The 22034-nt window shown below is 41.4% G+C and overlaps 1 protein-coding gene across 17 annotated transcripts in view; it reads left to right on the top strand.

Moving 5' to 3' along the window:
• scn8aa (sodium channel, voltage gated, type VIII, alpha subunit a) overlaps positions 1-22034 on the top strand; it is a 67454-nt gene that overhangs the window by 2849 nt on the left and 42571 nt on the right. For 13 of the 17 annotated variants that reach the window (XM_029123921.2, XM_029123932.2, XM_029123919.2 and 10 more), the window contains exons 2-6: positions 7348-7680; positions 16993-17111; positions 18658-18747; positions 18968-19096; positions 20019-20110. In XM_029123921.2, the coding sequence (XP_028979754.1) occupies positions 7405-7680; positions 16993-17111; positions 18658-18747; positions 18968-19096; positions 20019-20110 (706 nt within the window). In that variant the 5' untranslated portion in view covers positions 7348-7404. Of the gene's footprint in view, positions 1-7347; positions 7681-16992; positions 17112-18657; positions 18748-18967; positions 19097-19685; positions 19778-20018; positions 20111-22034 lie in introns of all 17 variants that reach the window. The other 4 variants (XM_029123923.2, XM_029123927.2, XM_029123934.2 and 1 more) reach the window with 1 other exon arrangement.

Here is a 22034-nt window from a genome sequence, read left to right as displayed (position 1 = left end):
GTATATTCATTCCCCCAGCCGGCGTGACAACGTTTGCGTCGGTAAATAAATACCGTAGCCCTTAACAACCGTCATCTGCTTTCCTAATCTTGCTAGATGAGTTAAGTGTTTATGTAATCACACGATATAATTGGCTTATACGGCACCTGCAGCCCATATCCCTGTAAGTAGGGTGTCTCACAGCCTCCTGGCCTGCGGTGGAATCAAATCCGTGTCTGGCCAAAATACTGTCCAGCTGCTGTCATGGACGCGTCAATGCAATCCTTACACAATACGAAATGAAAATATAGTGGGGATTGATATCACATTCAGTTGTTTTGTAAACGGATATTTCAATCGAGCTGCTTCTCTTCACTTGCCTCGCTCGATCGTGTGGTGCTGAAATGGACAGCGCCCGTGAGCAGCGCGAGACTGAGGATGGACGCTGGCTTTCCATCCACTTCAAATCTCTGAATATCGTTGCTAGTCTGTTAGATTCAGAAGGGTTTTGAGGAGCCTGGTTACGTCGTCAATTCCCGTGTTAGTTATATTGTGTCACTGCAAACAGCAAGGTTATGCAAGCTCTACAGATGACGAGCGTTCAGTCTGAGGGCAAGCCTTGAAATTGGCGTTTGATCCCTGGATGAATTGAGTCTTCGACTTGAAATTCTGAGATTTTAGATTACACTATGTTGTTCATTTTTTCATGTTAGCCCGGTTTTTCGGCATTTACATGCTAATAACTTATATGCCTTTTTTGTAGACCTAAATCTCATCCTCTAATTCGTCGACATTCTGGCTCTGATAAAGGAGACATTCTTCGCAGGTTTGGATATAAACCTATATAAAATATGCAACCAGCAGAATATTTGATTTGTTGTGATAGGAGTGGAACCACTCAAGACAGTTTCATATTCTTAAATGGGCAGAGGTTGCCTCCCTCCCTGAAGCCATGAGCTTCACACTCACTGAAACGTTGAGAGTATTGACTTCAAATGTTAATGAGGAACACTCTGTTAGTGTGCATAATGTGTGCGTTTTTATGTGCTTGCAAGTTTTTCTCTTGCTCTGTGTGTGTGTGTGTGTGTGTCTGTAACAGAGAGGAATTGAGAAATTGTTCTCTAAATTAAACCATATCCTAGATATTGTGCTATTTTGAACTGTGGTAGTGTACTTCTTTTGACACCTTGCTTGTGTTATGTAGATGAGGCTGTACCCGTGTGATCGTTATGGATAGAAATAGCTCTACCAGCAACTGAATTTGTGCTGTAGGATATATACAGTTGAACTGCATCGGGAAGCACCAGTACAACACTGCACAAGCCCAGGTGCCAATGTAATGAACAGCGTAAGTTAAAGTTCCCGTAGTGGATTTGTTAATGAGATTAGAATGTATGGTGTCTGTGGGCGGTGAAACTCTCTTTCTTCTTGGAGGTGTGTCTGTCAGCGTTGTGCACCTGGCAGTTACTTAGGCGATAAGTATAATACACGCTCCACTCACCATTTTCTTGTTTGTACATGATCTCAGTGGATCAGGTGCTGAATCCTCATTTATAGTGTGATAGGAAAGGAAAGGACTGCAATCCGCTGAGATATATATATATATGTATATATATATATATATATATATATATATATATGTATATATATATATGTATATATATATATATATATATATATATATATATATATATATAATAGGGTTTTATTAGTGTGACAGGAAGTCACACTAACAGCACAATGTTCTATGTCTGAGGAGTCGAGTTCACAAGCCATCTCAGGAGCAGGCTTTTGTTGACAAACTGCTTAAACAACAGCCTTTCATATTATAACTCAGTGATAGCTTACAACATAGATATTCAGGTGTCTTGACCAATTTCACAGGTTGACATTAAGTGACATTCAAATTGCAGGCGTGTCCATTAGTGAAATATAAACCTATCAACCTCGAACGTAACCCTTAACCTAGCCCTACCCCGAACCTTCACTCCGGGGCCATGTACTTAATCTTAACCCCACAGATTATCAACAGATCAACAGATTATATGTCGATAGTATTGTCATCTGCAGAGAATGTAGATGGTCCACCCAATTATATAAGGTGACCCAGGACTGCTGTCGACAAGGCTGAGGCAGCCGGCGAAGGTACTGTTGCGTGTCAGCAGTCTTTGGCCACCGCGCTGTGTGGACAATGTGTTCTTGCCTACCGAGGCCTCTAGAAATATTTAGTACTCCTTTAATGCAGTTGTTATTTGTGGGCTCAAAAGCGATATTTAAAATAGGTGTGTGTTATGTGCATGCGTTGTATACGTGTGTGTGCAGGTATGTGTGTGTATGTGTGTGAAATCTCTAAGCCTGCTCTAAGGCCCGGGGAGAGACTTCTGCTGCCGTCTCATTGTCTTCATCCTTCTCACTATACAGGATTCCTTCCAAAAGGCATCCTGTCCTTGTGTAGGGCTCTTATTTTGACCGCAGCCCTATTGCACACCCAGTCTGGTTAAAACTAGTGCTGTCTGAAGGAAATAAGCTGCTGTTTTGGAGAGAGATAGAGACCATGTCAACCGATGGGAACCATAATGACCAAGACAACCGTGTCACCTGGTTATAATAATACTGTGTAACTTAATGATAAAAATAGTAACTATGCACACCATGTCACTTGATAATAACCATCATAACTAATGAGAACCTTTTCACCTGATGATAATATAATAATTATGACAACCATGTCACCTGATGATAATATAATAATCATGACAGCGATGTCACCTGATGATAACTATTATTACTAATTAAACCATGTCAACTGATGATAATATAATAATTATGACAACATGTCACCTGATGATAACCATTATTACTAATGAAACCATGTCACCTGATGATAATATAATAATTATGACAACATGTCACCTGATGATAACCATTATTACTAATTAAACCATGTCAACTGATGATATTATAATAATTATGACAACCTTGTCACCAGATGATAACCATCATAACGAATGACAACCATGTCACCTGATGATAATATAATAATTATGACAACCATGTCACCTGATGATAATGTCATAATTATGACAACCTTGTCACCTGATGATAACCATTATTACTAATGAAACCATGTCAACTGATGATAATATAATAATTATGACAACATGTCACCTGATGATAACCATTATTGCTAATTAAACCATGTCAACTGGTGATAATATAATAACTAATAAAAACCCTGTCAACTGATAATAACCATTATTACTAATGAAACCATGTCAACTGATGATAATATAATAATTATGACAACCATGTCACCAGATGATAACCATCATAATGAATGACAACCATGTCACCTGATGATAATATAATAATTATGACAACCATGTCACCTGATGATAATGTAATAATTATGACAACCATGTCACCTGATGATAACTATTATTACAAATGAACCATGTCAACTGATGATAATATAATTATTATGACAACATGTCTCCTGGTGATAACCATTATTACTAATGAAACCATGTAAACCGATGATAATATCATAATTATGACAACATGTCACCAGATGATAACCATCATAACGAATGACAACCATGTCACCTGATGATAATGTAATAATTATGACAACCATGTCACCTGATGATAATATAATAATTATGACAACCATGTCACCTGATGATAACCATTATTACTAATGAAACCATGTCACCTGATAATAATATCATAATTAAGACAACAATGTCACCTGATAATAACTATCATAACTCATGAGAACCATGTCACATGATGAGAACCATTTCATCTGATGATAATATAATAATTATGAGAACCATGTAACTTGATGATAACCATCATAACTAATGACAAACATGTCACCTGATGATAATATACTAATTATGACAACCATTTAGCTTGATGATTACCATCATAATGATTGACAACCATGTCACCTGGTGATAATGTAATAATTATGCCAACCATGTCACCTGATGATAATATAATAATTATGAGAATCATGTAACTTGATGATAACCATCTTAACTAATGACAACCATGTCACCTTATGATAATATACTAATTATGATAACGTGTCACCTGATAATAACCATTATTACTAATGAAACCATGTAACCTGATGATAATATACTAATTATGACAACCATTTAGCTTGATGATAACCATCATAATGATTGACAACCATGTCACCTGGTGATAATGTAATAATTATGCCAACCATGTCACCTGATGATAATATAGCAATTATAACAACTATGTCACCTGATGGAAACCACAATAACTGTGACAACAAGAAATACAGGTCACATCCCATAGTTTGTTGTGGTCTGATGGCTCTGTGTGGTCTGCCGGGTCTGTGTGGTCTGCTGGGTCCGTGGCCAGATGGGGCTCTTATTTCCTCTGTTGGCATAGAGATTCATGACACAACACATTTCTCTACTACTATACGAAACGCATCAGTTCACTGGAATGTGTTTCCCTACGGTGACACCACGTTGTATACATGTGTTGTATACGTGTGTGTGCAGGTATGTGTGTGTATGTGTGTGAAATCTCTAAGCCTGCTCTAAGGCCCGGGGAGAGACTTCTGCTGCCGTCTCATTGTCTTCATCCTTCTCACTATACAGGATTCCTTCCAAAAGGCATCCTGTCCTTGTGTAGGGCTATAATATAATAATTATGACAACATGTCACCTGATGATAACCATTATTACTAATTAAACCATGTCAACTGATGATATTATAATAATTATGACAACCTTGTCACCAGATGATAACCATCATAACGAATGACAACCATGTCACCTGATGATAATATAATAATTATGACAACCATGTCACCTGATGATAATGTCATAATTATGACAACCTTGTCACCTGATGATAACCATTATTACTAATGAAACCATGTCAACTGATGATAATATAATAATTATGACAACATGTCACCTGATGATAACCATTATTGCTAATTAAACCATGTCAACTGGTGATAATATAATAACTAATAAAAACCCTGTCAACTGATAATAACCATTATTACTAATGAAACCATGTCAACTGATGATAATATAATAATTATGACAACCATGTCACCAGATGATAACCATCATAATGAATGACAACCATGTCACCTGATGATAATATAATAATTATGACAACCATGTCACCTGATGATAATGTAATAATTATGACAACCATGTCACCTGATGATAACTATTATTACAAATGAACCATGTCAACTGATGATAATATAATTATTATGACAACATGTCTCCTGGTGATAACCATTATTACTAATGAAACCATGTAAACCGATGATAATATCATAATTATGACAACATGTCACCAGATGATAACCATCATAACGAATGACAACCATGTCACCTGATGATAATGTAATAATTATGACAACCATGTCACCTGATGATAATATAATAATTATGACAACCATGTCACCTGATGATAACCATTATTACTAATGAAACCATGTCACCTGATAATAATATCATAATTAAGACAACAATGTCACCTGATAATAACTATCATAACTCATGAGAACCATGTCACATGATGAGAACCATTTCATCTGATGATAATATAATAATTATGAGAACCATGTAACTTGATGATAACCATCATAACTAATGACAAACATGTCACCTGATGATAATATACTAATTATGACAACCATTTAGCTTGATGATTACCATCATAATGATTGACAACCATGTCACCTGGTGATAATGTAATAATTATGCCAACCATGTCACCTGATGATAATATAATAATTATGAGAATCATGTAACTTGATGATAACCATCTTAACTAATGACAACCATGTCACCTTATGATTATATACTAATTATGATAACGTGTCACCTGATAATAACCATTATTACTAATGAAACCATGTAACCTGATGATAATATACTAATTATGACAACCATTTAGCTTGATGATAACCATCATAATGATTGACAACCATGTCACCTGGTGATAATGTAATAATTATGCCAACCATGTCACCTGATGATAATATAGCAATTATAACAACTATGTCACCTGATGGAAACCACAATAACTGTGACAACAAGAAATACAGGTCACATCCCATAGTTTGTTGTGGTCTGATGGCTCTGTGTGGTCTGCCGGGTCTGTGTGGTCTGCTGGGTCCGTGGCCAGATGGGGCTCTTATTTCCTCTGTTGGCATAGAGATTCATGACACAACACATTTCTCTACTACTATACGAAACGCATCAGTTCACTGGAATGTGTTTCCCTACGGTGACACCACGGCTAGTTTAGCCGTTTGCTTTCCCATGTCCTCATTGCCATAGAGCATTTGTGTTTTCTAACGAACATGGCTAGCTTGGCATGGGTTGTACCCGACATTGAGGGCGGGAGTTCTAAAATCCCTGTGTTCAACTGTCCTGATATAATCACACCTTTTACAGTTAATACAGTTTTTACAGTTACAGCACATCACGTTGCTAAAGAGCCCAAGTAACCTTATTGAAGAACACCAGGCAGTCATTCTAATACGATATTATTGAAGCTAAACCTTTTAACAAAACACAGGTGGTATTCTGACTTTCCCTAGATAGTGCCCGGCATAGACCCCTAGGGCTCTGCAGACTGCAGTGTATAGTGATTAGGGTGCCATTTCTGACCTACTCGTCGTATCCATCTTTGTGAAAGCCGTCGACTCCTACCAGCTCTGTAGTTCTACATCCGAAGTGCGTTCTCAGAATAGCAGCGCTATTTCATGTTTTGGTTGGTATTTTTAGTTTGATGGTGTCACCCGTTGAACCCATATCTCCCGCTCAGTGTTAATGACTGGGGGCTCGTCCCAAATGTCTCCCTTTCTAATATGGATGACTTACTTGCGTACCCTATGTACTGTAGTAGTGCAAGCGAATCCACCAGGGCCCAAAGACCTGAGTAGGGCACTTCGTAGTGAATAGAATGCTATTTGGAACATATACAGTGTTTTTTCTTTCTTTTTCTTAGCTTCTGGAATGTACTGGTCCATTTTTGTGATGGCTGTTCTGTGACAGAATAAGATGATCTTCTGTTCGTCTGAAGCTCTGAGGATTTTCCTTGCTGTTGATAAAAAGAGAGAATTTGAGTCCAAAATGGCGCACTGGTTTCTATTAATTTTTCACTTTTGACTACGGCTCATTACAGTATACAGGGGATAGGCTGACATTTTGGACTAGCTGAAATATGCAATGCATATTTACACGGTAACAGTTTTTGCTATTGTGGCATGTGCCCCTTACAAATTCTCTCTTTCCTTCTAACTCAGACTCTGTCTGTTCTTCTCCCTCTCCTCCCCTCCAGAGCTGGTTACAGTGGATGGTACAGTAGTTGAAGAACAAGTAGCTGCAGGATGAAAACATGGCCGCGCCCCTTATGGCACCACCAGGACCTGACAGCTTCAAGTATTTCACTCCAGAATCCTTGGCCAACATCGAGCTCCGGATCAACGAGGAGAAGAACAAACCGCCGCCCAAGCAGGACAGCAGTCACCGTGACGACGACGATGACAACAAACCTAAGCCCAACAGTGACCTGGAGGCTGGGCGGAACCTGCCCTTCATCTACGGCGACATCCCTCCTGGAATGGTGGCGACACCACTGGAGGATCTGGACCCCTTCTACCAGGCTCAGAAAGTGAGACCCAGCTCCTCCGTCTTCCCTTTCACCACACACACACACACACACACATTTCTGCCCTTGCTTTTGTGCAAGGCCTTACGTCACAGACACTGTAGGTGAGAACGACGCTGTCTGTTTTGACGATGCTGACGATGAGCAACGTGACTCAGGTCTGTCCTGAGTAGAATGACTCAGCTTCTGTTCATTTGCGACGGTTTTAACCTTATTCAGTCGCTTTAGAGGACATGAGTGTTGTCACTGATGCTTTGGTGGTTTTGGCTGTTTAATATTGGTGTATAAAACATATTTAGTATGTATTATTAAACCTGTGCTTCCAATACTGAATGTCTTTTGCCTGAAAGCTGTGTTATGTAAGGTTTTATAAACCGGGTGGTTTGAATCCTGAAGGCTGATTGGCTGAAAGCTATGGCATATGAGACCATATACCATTGTGATGGTAACCGTTTTATAACAACAAAAGGCATCTCTGGGTTTTGTAGTCTATTGACCATATACCACACCCCATCATGCTTCATTGCTTATGTGTAGCATGGAAATGACAGCAGATTTATTTTGACTGTTTAATTTGTGTTGGTAACCGATTGACAGCATAACAACAGTTAGGCGTCTTGTGGGTTTGTGGTCTATTGCCAATATACCACGACTAACCTAATCACTGTGTCCGGGCACTCTGCGATGTGTCATGCCTAAGGACAGCTCTTAGCCGTGGCCCTGTACCATATCTCCTCATGTCTTATTGCTTAGTTAACCCACAACACAACATCATGTTGGCATTGTGTGAACAGTTCCTGTCTGCTTGTCTGGCTATTTGATTTGGTCTGTTTATGGATAGATACAGTATTTGCTTATTATAATGCAGCACCTTAAGTGTGTTTGGGAGTAGATTATTCTAGAGTACTGTAGTTGTTGAAATTCACTTGTTGTGTCTGCGTTCTATCTATCTATCTATCTATCTATCTATCTATCTATCTATCTATCTATCTATCTATCATCTCTGTGTCATTCTCTCTTCCTCTCTGTCTCCCTCCCCCTTTCCAGGGCTCTGAAGGCTATAGGGAAAAGGTCAACAGCGGACACTGTTAGCTGAAACACTGATGTTTCACATGAAAGACTTCTTAATGTAAAAAAATAAAATAAAGGAATTTTGCAGAAGAAATAAGGCTAAGCAAATTCAAGCAGCAACTGGACAGGGTAACATCTTGCAGTAACAGTGGCTAGATTCACTGTAGGGAAATTGCATTTGTTTAGGTGTGTGTTCTGTTAGTGCGTGTGACCTTGAAGATGGTGTTGGAAGTCATGAATGTTAATGTGTGCTAAACCAGATAGGATGCTGGATGTCTTCACATGGGATGGTATCCCCAGTATATGGTCTATAAGATAGTGTTGACTTAGGATGATACCCCCAATATTAGGTCTGTAGGATAGTGCTGACCTGGGATGATAACTCCAATATTAGGTCTGTAGGATAGTACTGACCTGGGATGATAACTCCAATATTAGGTCTGTAGGATAGTACTGACCTGGGATGATAACTCCAATATTAGGTCTGTAGGATAGTACTGACCTGGGATGATAACTCCAATATTAGGTCTGTAGGATAGTACTGACCTGGGATGATAACTCCAATATTAGGTCTGTAGGATAGTACTGACCTGGGATGATAACTCCAATATTAGGTCTGTAGGATAGTACTGACCTGGAATGATACCCCCAATATTAGGTCTGTAGGATAGTACTGACCTGGGATGATAACTCCAAAATTAGGTCTGTAGGATAGTACTGACCTGGGATGATAACTCCAATATTAGGTCTGTAGGATAGTACTGACCTGGGATGATAACTCCAATATTAGGTCTGTAGGACAGTACTGACCTGGGATGATAACTCCAATATTAGGTCTGTAGGACTGTACTGACCTGGGATGATAACTCCAATATTAGGTCTGTAGGATAGTACTGACCTGGGATGATAACTCCAACATTAGGTCTGTAGGATAGTACTGACCTGGGATGATACCCCCAATATTAGGTCTGTAGGATAGTACTGACCTGGGATGATAACTCCAAAATTAGGTCTGTAGGATAGTACTGACCTGGGATGATAACTCCAATATTAGGTCTGTAGGATAGTACTGACCTGGGATGATAACTCCAATATTAGGTCTGTAGGACAGTACTGACCTGGGATGATAACTCCAATATTAGGTCTGTAGGATAGTACTGACCTGGGATGATAACTCCAATATTAGGTCTGTAGGACAGTACTGACCTGGGATGATAACTCCAATATTAGGTCTGTAGGATAGTACTGACCTGGGATGATAACTCCAATATTAGGTCTGTAGGATAGTACTGACCTGGGATGATAACTCCAATATTAGGTCTGTAGGACTGTACTGACCTGGGATGATAACTCCAATATTAGGTCTGTAGGATAGTACTGACCTGGGATGATAACTCCAATATTAGGTCTGTAGGATAGTACTGACCTGGGATGATAACTCCAATATTAGGTCTGTAGGATAGTACTGACCTGGGATGATAACTCCAATATTAGGTCTGTAGGATAGTACTGACCTGGGATGATAACTCCAACATTAGGTCTGTAGGATAGTACTGACCTGGGATGATACCCCCAATATTAGGTCTGTAAGAAAGTACTGACCTGGGATGATAACTCCAATATTAGGTCTGTAGGATAGTACTGACCTGGGATGATAACTCCAATATTAGGTCTGTAGGACAGTACTGACCTGGGATGATAACTCCAATATTAGGTCTGTAGGATAGTACTGACCTGGGATGATAACTCCAATATTAGGTCTGTAGGACAGTACTGACCTGGGATGATAACTCCAATATTAGGTCTGTAGGATAGTACTGACCTGGGATGATAACTCCAATATTAGGTCTGTAGGATAGTACTGACCTGGGATGATAACTCCAATATTAGGTCTGTAGGACTGTACTGACCTGGGATGATAACTCCAATATTAGGTCTGTAGGATAGTACTGACCTGGGATGATAACTCCAATATTAGGTCTGTAGGATAGTACTGACCTGGGATGATACCCCCAATATTAGGTCTGTAGGATAGTACTGACCTGGGATGATAACTCCAAAATTAGGTCTGTAGGATAGTACTGACCTGGGATGATAACTCCAATATTAGGTCTGTAGGATAGTACTGACCTGGGATGATAACTCCAATATTAGGTCTGTAGGACAGTACTGACCTGGGATGATAACTCCAATATTAGGTCTGTAGGATAGTACTGACCTGGGATGATAACTCCAATATTAGGTCTGTAGGACAGTACTGACCTGGGATGATAACTCCAATATTAGGTCTGTAGGATAGTACTGACCTGGGATGATAACTCCAATATTAGGTCTGTAGGATAGTACTGACCTGGGATGATAACTCCAACATTAGGTCTGTAGGATAGTACTGACCTGGGATGATACCCCCAATATTAGGTCTGTAAGAAAGTACTGACCTGGGGTGATAACTCCAATATTAGGTTGGTACCCCAACTATTATTAACTGTATCTTGGAAGGAGAAGAGACAACCTCTGTTTTGAATGTTAAACTTGACTGTTGAGTCTGTCATACAACAGTTATGGACAGAGTGACTTCATGTCCCATCGTGGAGGTTTGGTGAGGCAACACTGAGTCTCATTGGGTGCGAATTAATCCTGTGCACCACTTATCGTTCCCAGGACCAGGATTGGGAAACACTGCACTATATGATGACCTGCCAATAACCAATACCAAGTGTGAACTAATTGTATTAATTTGGGACCAGGTTGAAACTCTTATGATACATTCATGAAAATGTAGATAATGCAGCTTACTGTTGCTGTTGTTGGCAGCGTTTGAGCAGGAGGTAAATATCAGGTTGGGATTATTTTACCTGAAATACCTATCAAATGTATCATTAGGAAGTCAGGAAATAACAAACACACACCTGCCGAATCGATTCATTTAAATGACCGTAGAGAAATACTGTAAAAGTACAGTTCAGGTCACAAGAGAGACAATCACGCCAATTTTGCCTGCGCCAATTGTTTGATGTTGGGTAAAGTAACATGTACTTGCCTCAGTCTGAACTGTGGTCAGGCGTCAATCTAAAATGGCTCCTGACACTCGATGTGGGCATGTTCTTATAACACACTTCAGAGTGGAAGTGCTGATGTTGGGTCAGATTTTCCTTTTAGAGAGTAACAAATTAAATTACATGGACAAGGTGGACCATGATCCTAGATCAGATTTGAGTTCAGAAACTTATATATTTGGGCCCTCATCTGGGATCTTTTGTTAACCTCTTCGGAGGTTGCTGGATGATTACGAGGTTATGTTACAGTATTTTAAAATACGTGTCAAATGTGTGGGTGTGTCCGGCCGAGGTTCAAGTAGGTTTTAAGATATTTTTCTTTTATTGGGAAGGTCAAGTTAATGAATATTAATAGTATTTTTTATTTTATTGCTTGGATGCATACATTAAAATGAATATAGTTTAATGATTCACAATTAATGAAACCCTACGATTTTAACATAGTATTGACAAAAATATAATTGTTTTGTCCGGTGTATTCGTAAAATACTTTTAAAAAGTATTTTAAATATCACAGTAAAAAACACAGTATTTGCACCGAGGTTTGGTGTTTGCATGTCTCTTTCTGTATGGTGCATTCTGACAGTTATGGAGCAAACCAGTCTAGTGTACGAGACAGAGATGAGGTTTTCCTGATGAAATGTGAAAACTCGACACAGGAGATAGAAGGTGACCACTCTCCCTTTTCCTCTCTCGCGCGACTACAAGGAGACAGGAGCTCCAAGGCTACGTCCCAAAAGCTGCCCTACGTCTCACAAAGTGCACTTCTTTTGACCAGATCCCTATGGGTCTTGCTCTAAAGTAGGGCACTACAAAAACGTGTAGGGTTCCATTTTGAACTCAGACTCTGTCTTACAACCACTCTACCACCCAGCCTTTATCAACACCCTCCCTGCTCTCAGCTTCCAGCTATTAGGGGGAATCTGATTATGGCCCTCAAGTCTTGTGATAGTGCCAAAGAGAAGAGACCATCTCCTGGCTCGGATTGTAGCGTCTCTGTTCAGTCATTATGTAACCTCGGTTATTGCTAGCAGGGTGGAGGGGAGAAGCAAATTAAAAGGCTAAAGGGAAGTTGTGTTCCCCTGGGCAACGACTCTTCCATCTCTATACTACCATACAGGAATGCTGCAGCCTTGACGTCAGGAACTTCAGCCTACTTGGCAACGACTGGTTAAAACAACATTACTTCTACGTAATTTTAACTAAAACAACAACAACAACAAATGCATTGCAATGACGTTGAATCAACGTTGATTTGAGTAACTTTTCTTGCCTTGTACGTTTTAACATAGTGGTGGATGTGAGGATGGATGACTGTGGGGACGGACGATGTCAGGGCGGACGGATGTGAGGAGAATGTAACATGGAGAAAGCTGGGAGGGGTTGGGTCTGTCTCCTCTGACAGGCTGATGCATTAGCACTGACTCTGTTGGTGTGCCAAGACTGAGACGAAGGGGCGGGAGTAGCTCTGGAGGGTGGGGTGTAATCGGCTGGCCGGCTGATGGTTGATGATGCAGCACTCTGTCACAGTCTGCTGTATGCGGGCTTGGCCTGGCTGGGCAGAGCTAGTTCTACGACGATCTGAGGATACAGACGCTTCCTGCGTCCAAATGGTGACCTTGATTCCCTGTCTAGGTCACACCTTCTGACCAGACCCCTATGGAAACTTAGGGACCATTTGTTTGGAGCGGAGATATTACCTCATCCTGAGTGTGTTGGCCAATTAGAACAGTTGGTTAGCCCACCTGAAGGGCGGGGTTAGACTGGGACTGGGCGGGTTCTGATGGGGACTGGGCGGGGTTAAACTGGGACTGGGCGGGGACAGATGGGGACTGGGATGGTTTAGGCTGGGAATGGGCGGGGTTAGACTGGGACCGGGCATGGTCATACAGGGTTTGGGCGGAGTCAGACTGGGACTGGGTAGGGTCAGACTGGACACATTTTTGGTTGGATGATATTGAGCTGTGTTTTGTTAAGCTGTTTTTTAGACTGGGTTCTGGTTGTGCTGTGAACTGGGTCCTAGTTGTGCTGTGTCTCAAGTTTCAAAGCCTCCTCAGCCAGTTTAATGGCTGTTTTGCACGAACGGTGTGAGTTGCAGAGAGGGAGATAGGAGGAGGGGGAGTGGGGTGTGTTGGAGGGGAGGAGGATGAGGTAAGGGGAGTGGCAAAATGGAAGAGGTGTCAAAGGGGGTGTGAGCGAGACACGCCTCTCCTCTTAGATGCAGCCAGGTCCAGGCTGGAGAAGTGTTTGGCTGTGAAGAGCCCCCGAGGTTCAGTTTGTATTTGTGGACAGAGACAAATTTACACACGGTAAATAGTTCAGGCCTTGTTGTGTTTTCACGGCGGACGCGAACAGGGCCTAATCAGAGCACACGCCGAAGGTCGTTAAAATTGCATTTTTGTTTTGGTTTCCTGCTCTTTCGTTTTGCCGGGTAGCGGCGCTGCCTGTGTGCCACAGTGTGTCAGTCAAAATTCAGAAGAATGTCACGAGGAACCGGGTGAACCGTCCGGTGGCAGAAACACTGCATGTTGGTGGCGGGGTGTGGTCCCTGCCTACGTCTGCTTTGACTGATGTATCGATTGATTGTTGTTGAAGTGAACTGAGGGTGTGAGCCCTGAGCAGCCAGCCCACGCCGGTAGAGAGGTCACATGGCCACTGCAGTCCTTAGGTGGATCCTGATGCCCCTGTAGCCTGCCCTGGTGTCTCTGCCGAGAGCCCGGTGACCGTTTCAGCTGCTTCCCTCTCTCCTCCTCTCTCCTCCTCTCCCCTCCTCTCTCCTCCTCTCTCCTCCTCTCTCCTCCTCTCTCATTCCCTCTCCTTCCTGTCCACCGCCCTGTCTCTGTCTTTTTATCGCACCCGGCCACTTTCATCTCTCCCCCTGCCCTAGCTCTCACTCTTTCTCTCTCCCTCTCTCTCTGAACCTCTCTCTCTTCCTCTCTCTCTGAACCTCTCTCTCTCCATCTCTCTCTGAACCTCTCTCTCTCCATCTCTCTCTGAACCTCTCTCTCCCTCTCTCTCTGACCCTCTCTCTTCCTCTCCCTGCCTTTCTCAAAAAGAGAGATTCAGGTGTATTATACACTCGTCACCCCTCACAGCACCAAGTCAAATTCAGAATGTGCGAATGTAGTTAGAAAACATAGATGATTCTGGCTCTCTCTGTCTCTCCCTGTCTGTCTCTCTGTCTCTCTGTCTCTCCCTGTCTCTCTCTCTCTTTCTCTCTCTGTCTCTCTCTCTCTCTGTCTGTCTCTCTGTCTGTCTGTCTCTCTGTCTCTCCCTGTCTCTCTCTCTCTTTCTCTCTCTGTCTCTCTCTCTCTCTCTCTGTCTGTCTTTCTGTCTCTCTCTGTCTCTCTTCCTGTTCCTCTGGATTATGAAATTTTCAGTAGCTTTGCAGCAGTTTAGTCACGCGTAACCAAGAAGACTCCTGCATTCAGGCATGTCTGTGTCAGAGGGTGTGTTGTTTTTGGTGTGTGTGTGTGTGTGTGTGTGGTGGGGGGGAGGGGGTGTGGTGCGGGTGCTTATATGAAGTGTGTCTGTTAATACATGTTGATATATTCGTTGTTACCACGTATGTAGAACAGGCATGTGTGCGTGTGTGTTTGCTCATATGTGTGGCATCTTTCTACTTGAAATGTCATATTGTCATTCTTGGCATATTAACGCAAATGACACTTGGTTCATGTCAAAGTGTATCAATCCACAGTGGGTCCTGTACAGCTGCCTTGTAATGTTCAGAAAACTCTCTGTATATCATTAATGGGGCGGTGTGATAGGTTGACCGGTCAGACAGACAGTTTCTGTAGTTAAGCCACTGTGCCATATCACTGAATAATGACTTGCAGAATGTTACTTAATCCGCTTTCACTTATATCACACTCTGCTTAGAACTGCAATCAGATAAAATTCTGCTTGCCATTTCACTGAAACCAGTCAGGCCCTTTGGGTGTTTCGGTCTTTTTGATTCTCTGTTTTCTTGACATTTATTTCCTCATAGAGACAATGTTTGTGGTAACTGGAAATTGTTAATTATAAATTGACACTGTTTATAATGACTGGACATTGTAATTAAGCAACCCTAGATCAGGATCTTGAAGATTACTTCAAATGACACATTTGTATTAAAGGTTTACTGTATTGTACGATAGACCAAGTTGGTTCAGGATGATGTAGTGTACTCCCACAGTGTACTGCCTCGCTTTCTTTCTCTTCCTCCCTCTCTGCCTCTATCCCTCTCCCTCCCCCTCTGCCTCTATACCTCTCCCTCCCTCTCTGTCTCTATCCCTCTCCCTCCCTCCCCCTCCCTCTCTCCTCTTAGTCAAAGGCTAGATGAGGGGCCCGGTTTGAGGTCTCCCAATGGGGCGAGGGAACTCTCTACCCTCCTCTTTTCTCCTCTGTCTTCTGGCTTGAACACTGTCTCTGCTCTGAGCCGCAGGGCTTAATGCAGGGCAGCCTTGCCTTGTTAAAAGCACAAGGGTGCATATCACTTCTGCAAATGCACACAGGCCCTCATCAAAGTTTCATGCAAATTCTCATGTTTTATTTAAGCAATTATGAGGTCCAGTCCCGGCTCTATTCGGGCGGTCTCTCCCGGCTCGCTTCCACTCCCAAGCCATGGCAGCCGTGGATGGGAGGCGGGGCAGGACAAATTGTTGAGGCATCAACTAAAACATGCAGCATTTCTCTAAATGTTCTGTAAGAAACACCACCATGGTTTGTGTTGCACTCCAAGGTTAGAGCCTGCCTTCCCTGTGACAACATTGTTTGCCAGCCATTTTATGGACAGCACAGTATTTCACACATGTACTCTTCTTATTATATTTGCCATTATCTGTCAAATTATAAGGGTCCAGAGATGACAGATTATTATTTTACATTGCTTTCCTTTTTTGTTAACAGCTGTTAAATGTTGTTTCGTATCAAACATACAGTACAGCATCGACTCTTGACTTTTATTTGAATTTCTATTGGTTGACCAATGACACCCAGCCATCAACTGTCTGTCAGAACATGGTGATAGCCAGGTATAATATCTATCTAACACTGTATTTAGGGAGCACATCATATGTGGGAATGATATACTGTAATTACTATAGATATTTTGGGTGTGAATGCCTGAATACCTCCACATTTAACATGTTTCTCTCCCCCCCCCCCCTCTCTTTTTCTTTCTGTGTGTTTCTTCTCTCCACAGACATTCATAGTGCTAAATAGAGGGAAGACAATCTTCCGCTTTAGTGCCAACCCTGCCTTGTACTTCATAAGTCCTTTTAATATTTTCAGGCGAATAGCTATTAAAATTTTGATACATTCATATCCTTTTAAATGGTGTCCAACAGGAAAGACATACGTCTGTCCTGTTCTTTTTAATTATTTATGATGACATCTTGTTTCTGTCACTGCTGCATGGTGCTGCTATTTATGTTCACTGTAAGTAGTATGGACTGTATCACACCATTGGCTAGTGTCCAAAATGCCACCACATTACCGAGACTGGGCGCTGAATGGAGTAGGCAGCCATTTTGAAGTGCATAGTTTGAAATCTGCAGGTAAGAGCAAGGAGGCCAAAACGCTTAAAGTGTGAACAAGACTAATCCATCGAGGAGGAAGGGGAACCTTGGTGGATGATGGCGAGCTAATCATGGGAAGAGAGTGCGAGTAGGGTTTAGCGCTGGATTGTCAGGAAGAAAACGTAGTCACGAACAATGGCTCATTCTCTGTACTTAAACACGACAACCATTAACCCTCTTAACTTACTCCTCTGTAGAGGGCCTTAAGTAAAAAAAAAGGGATTACTTACTTATAGTATCTATTAAACCGAGGAGTGATCAGATAAAGCCTGCCAGTAGAGGGCTAGTGGAAGAATGGAAGAACGTCTCTGGTAAGACTGGAAGTATTTATCCAGTTCAGCGGTAAAATAGGGTCTAAGACCCTATCAGCGTCTACCGTGAAGAGGATAACAAGTCAAGGCACTGTTATAATAATGATGTATGTTTTAAATCTGTAAGCTACCCGGGGAGTAGGGACAGACAGCTGACCCTATCCACACTCCATCCTCCAGTGTAAATTACTTCATTTAAATGTGTTTAGAGACGGATCGCCACTGTGGAAAGTTTCCAATGAAATCTCTTTCGTCATCTCAAATCCGGTTTATTTTATTTTTATTTTCACCTGGTGGGGGTGCGGAGGGTGGGAGTCCTCTTCAGATTTGAGGGGAAGCCCTGCTTGCACTCATGGCGACGTTGGGCTTTTCGGTCACGCCTCCACCTCTGTGGTTTCCTGTGGCAAAACCTCGTTAGCCCTGGAAGGTGTAGTGAGGCGTGGTTCCTGTCACGTCCCAAATGACCTCCCTTTTCCCTTCGTAGGGCACAACGTTTGACCGGGGTTAAATGTGCATCTCTTAGGGGATTAGGGTGATGTTTGGGATACGCTGAGCGTTAGCTCACCGCCTACACATTAGGTAAATATTTCATGGGAAACGTAATGGTGTTTTAGAGTGAACACGCCTGGCCAATGGGCACACTTAGCCCATTGTAAAGCAGGTTTGAATGCTGACAGACATTTTCGGGCCTGTACGCTTAATATCTTTGACAGGTTGTTTTTCACGGTTACATTCTTGTTTTAATAATTAAATTTTTCAGCGTTAGACGATTTTGGTGTTTACATTACAGTGAAATGTAAGGTGTCCAGTGTCCAGTAAGAGAATTTACCTGTGAGAGTAAAAGAAAAATAAAATTATCACCATCTTCCTAACGGAATCAAAATGTTCACATCACATGCTTGTTGTATTATCGTGAAAATGCTGTGGAACTGTTTTGGATGCTGAATCTCTGGACTTTTCCTTAATCAATTTCCCCACTGTTTTCAGCATGATCATTATGTGTACGATTTTGACCAACTGTATATTCATGACATTTAGCGATCCCCCTGAGTGGTCCAAGCAAGTAGAGTAAGTACACAGTTATTTTATTTGTCTGCATAAGCACATAACATTTACTCGATTACATTTATCCTGCTTCTCCAAACCCACATATCAATACAATTAACAGTGATTCATTGCTAGCATCTGTCATTATTAGCATTAAAAATGCATAATTTCAACGGACAATGAAAAAATAGATTTTATATTTGGCTAATTTTGACCAAGCGTCCATGTTTCTGTCTTCCAGGTACACATTCACAGGGATTTATACGTTTGAATCTCTTGTAAAAATCGTTGCTCGAGGATTCTGTATAGACGGGTTTACATTCCTGAGGGACCCATGGAATTGGCTGGATTTCATGGTCATTTCTATGGCGTAAGTATCTGAGTTCTTGGCATACCTCTTCATTGTTATGAGAAATATTTAGAATAAACACAGTATACGGCCATTGATAGAGGGCTGATGAGTCAAATGTGTGTGTTACTGTCCTGTTACTCTTTGTTTCTAACGCTTCACTTTGAGAAGGGGGGGTTCAAGTCTCCTGTTTCTAGGGGTGTCCTGATTGTTCCAGCTTACTACTTCATCTCTCAGTCGCTCACTCCTCTATCTCTCTCTCTCACTCTCTCCCTATCATTCCTTATCTGTCACTTTCCATTTTTCTCTTTCGACTTGCTGGAGACCTCAGGATTCAGATCGAGACTTCACCCCACCATGTTGCATTTGAGATAATATAGATGTATAGTTAATAATACAATACCTTACTTGTAGACAACCTAAATCTAACTAGCTATGGCTATATGCTATTATATACTGTCATGTTTGGGATTATGTATGGAACTAGTCCAGTGACTTACGAAGTTGGCCTTCGGGCATCTTTAACACCAAGAAGTGTTTCTGTGGAACAGTTCCATTTGCGTTGTGGGCTTGTGACAATAACAGACTTTTGTAACTTTTGATCCTGCAGGTATATAACAGAGTTTGTAAACCTAGGTAATGTCTCAGCTCTGAGAACGTTCAGAGTGTTGAGGGCATTGAAAACAATTTCTGTAATTCCAGGTAAGACAAGATGGGGTGGGGATGGGCTCCGGTCCACGGGGTCGGTGTTAGCTGTGTCCCCGGTCGTCTTTTTCCTTTCCTTTTTCCTCCCCCCCCCCCTCAGTGGACAGGCTCTGTCAGTGGTGTGACGGTTCCCTCCCGGTTCGGTGCGTAGCGTGGTGGTAGTGGTGTTGTGGTGCTCTTCCGTGTGTGGTTTTGTCATTGTTGTTTGTTTGTATGTGTTCCCTCCCCTTGTTCACAGATATATAACAGAGTTTGTGGACCTGGGCAATGTATCTGCGCTGAGAACGTTCAGAGTTCTCCGAGCATTGAAAACTATCTCTGTCATTCCAGGTGAGATTCAGTTTAAACACTAAGGCTGACACTTATGTCTCACCCTTTCTTTTCTCTTATACTCACTATTATTATCATTTCTTAAAAAAAAAAAAGAAAAAAAAAGAAAAAAAAAACAATTAATTGGAAAACTATTATAGTCATGTTTTTTGTGTTTTTTTTCCTCCAAAATTATCAAAAATGGTACTGATACATTTTTGATAGGCTTTGCAGTCTACTCCCGGGCCCTCCAAAGTGTCTGCACTCTCTTTTGCCCCAGTAAAACCCAGTAAAAATCTTGAAGATGTGGTTCTCCTCAGAAATAGCTGTAAGCCAGAGCCTAGGGCTGTTATTTAAATTAGGCGAATATAGAAGCCCCATCTTGTTAAAAGACACCCACGATACCAGTCCAGTAGCATATCACCAAATAACCAGTCAAATATATGTTTAATATAAATGTGATTTATTTTTCTTAGCATAAGGAATATATTATAATTAACCAGACATTTTTATTTCACTGTATGCTTTGGCTAAGACAGTTCATACATCCACAGTATAGCTTAACCATAGTAGGCTACTGTTGACATTTGAGAAAGGGTTTTCTGTGAATTGAGATCATCATTTATGTAGTACAAAAATAACTAGGTAATTGGAAGCGAGGATACAATTAGCAAATCAATTTACAGTATTTATCACAATGGCAATTTTTGAGTTTTACTCAGTAGATCCAACTTATTAAAGACAGTTGACGCCCACTTGAGAACTTGCATAGCTCTTAGTGACATCCCACAGAATATAACCATTCATTATTGATGAAGACTGCCAAGCCTAGTTTGAGGACATATTTTATGCTGCATGATGCTTTTGAGTCACTTGCTTTACAGTATTAGCCTACTAAAAAGCTTGGCTGATGATAAATGGCATTGAAAACGTTTGTTTTGCCCGTTTTCATTTGTTGTTTATTTTTTGTTCATTCTGATTATTAACTTTCTGTTATAACCGACTGACTTGAAAAGAAAATAGAACACAAGCATATTTTCTGCTGACATTCTAAAACGTTTTAGAATGCAGATGAGATGACTGAATGATCCACTAACCCTCGACTGAGTCAACACATATCGTACCCAGTACCGATTCATTATATGACGATGAGGGATGAAGGATGGTCAGGCATGGTTCTCCTCCCAAGCTGGAGACGCTAGCGGATGAATGGCTAAAATCCTGTCATGATGACACATTTCTGTGCCAATGACATTTTAATGTGTTTTACTCACTGGGTTCTTCTTGCAGAAGGGAGAAGCTGTGGTTATTTGTCATTTCTGGTAGACACATTTCTGTAGGCAGTGAGATGCCAGAAAGTCAGAGGGACGGTTTTCAGGCATTTAACCCTGTCTGACTAATAGTCAAGTAGAATAATTAAAGATGTTTATGATGTAAAATGGAAATGTATTCAAGAGTGTCTGAACCTAGATAATAATGTATATTATTTTAACGATATTATTGATTAGGCACATGACCCCTTACAAGTGGTCTACTTTTGTAACAATAGTCAGTGCCCTTGAGGAACAGGGTCAATTGGTAGAATACATAAGGAGAGACAAGAACAGAAGCTTCTCATGGCATTCCAGTTCCAAGTGTGACCGATATTCCGGTTCCGTAAATGTTTGGAATCTTCCTGCGTACTGTGGAGTGTGGACCCATTGCTTCAGCCACTGTGAGTTCTGCTCGAGGATCATTCCCGTCCTGAAGGTAAACTAATGATTCTGTCTTCAGTCAAGGGCCGTAGGGTTTGGGTCAGAGTTTGGCTCCGGTAGGGTTGTAGCATTTAAAAAAGGGGGTAAAAGTCTGTGCTTAAACCTAACGACACAACAAAACAAGAAAAGAAAAGTAAAGAGATGAGACGGCCCAGAGTGGTGATGGCATTGAATTGTTTCTGTTCAGCCTT

This window comes from Esox lucius, chromosome 12 (genome assembly GCF_011004845.1).
Source record: "Esox lucius isolate fEsoLuc1 chromosome 12, fEsoLuc1.pri, whole genome shotgun sequence".
Taxonomy (NCBI): Eukaryota; Metazoa; Chordata; class Actinopteri; order Esociformes; family Esocidae; genus Esox; species Esox lucius.
Note: the sequence above shows the minus strand (reverse complement) of the source record. Positions and strands in the feature narration are given on the sequence as shown.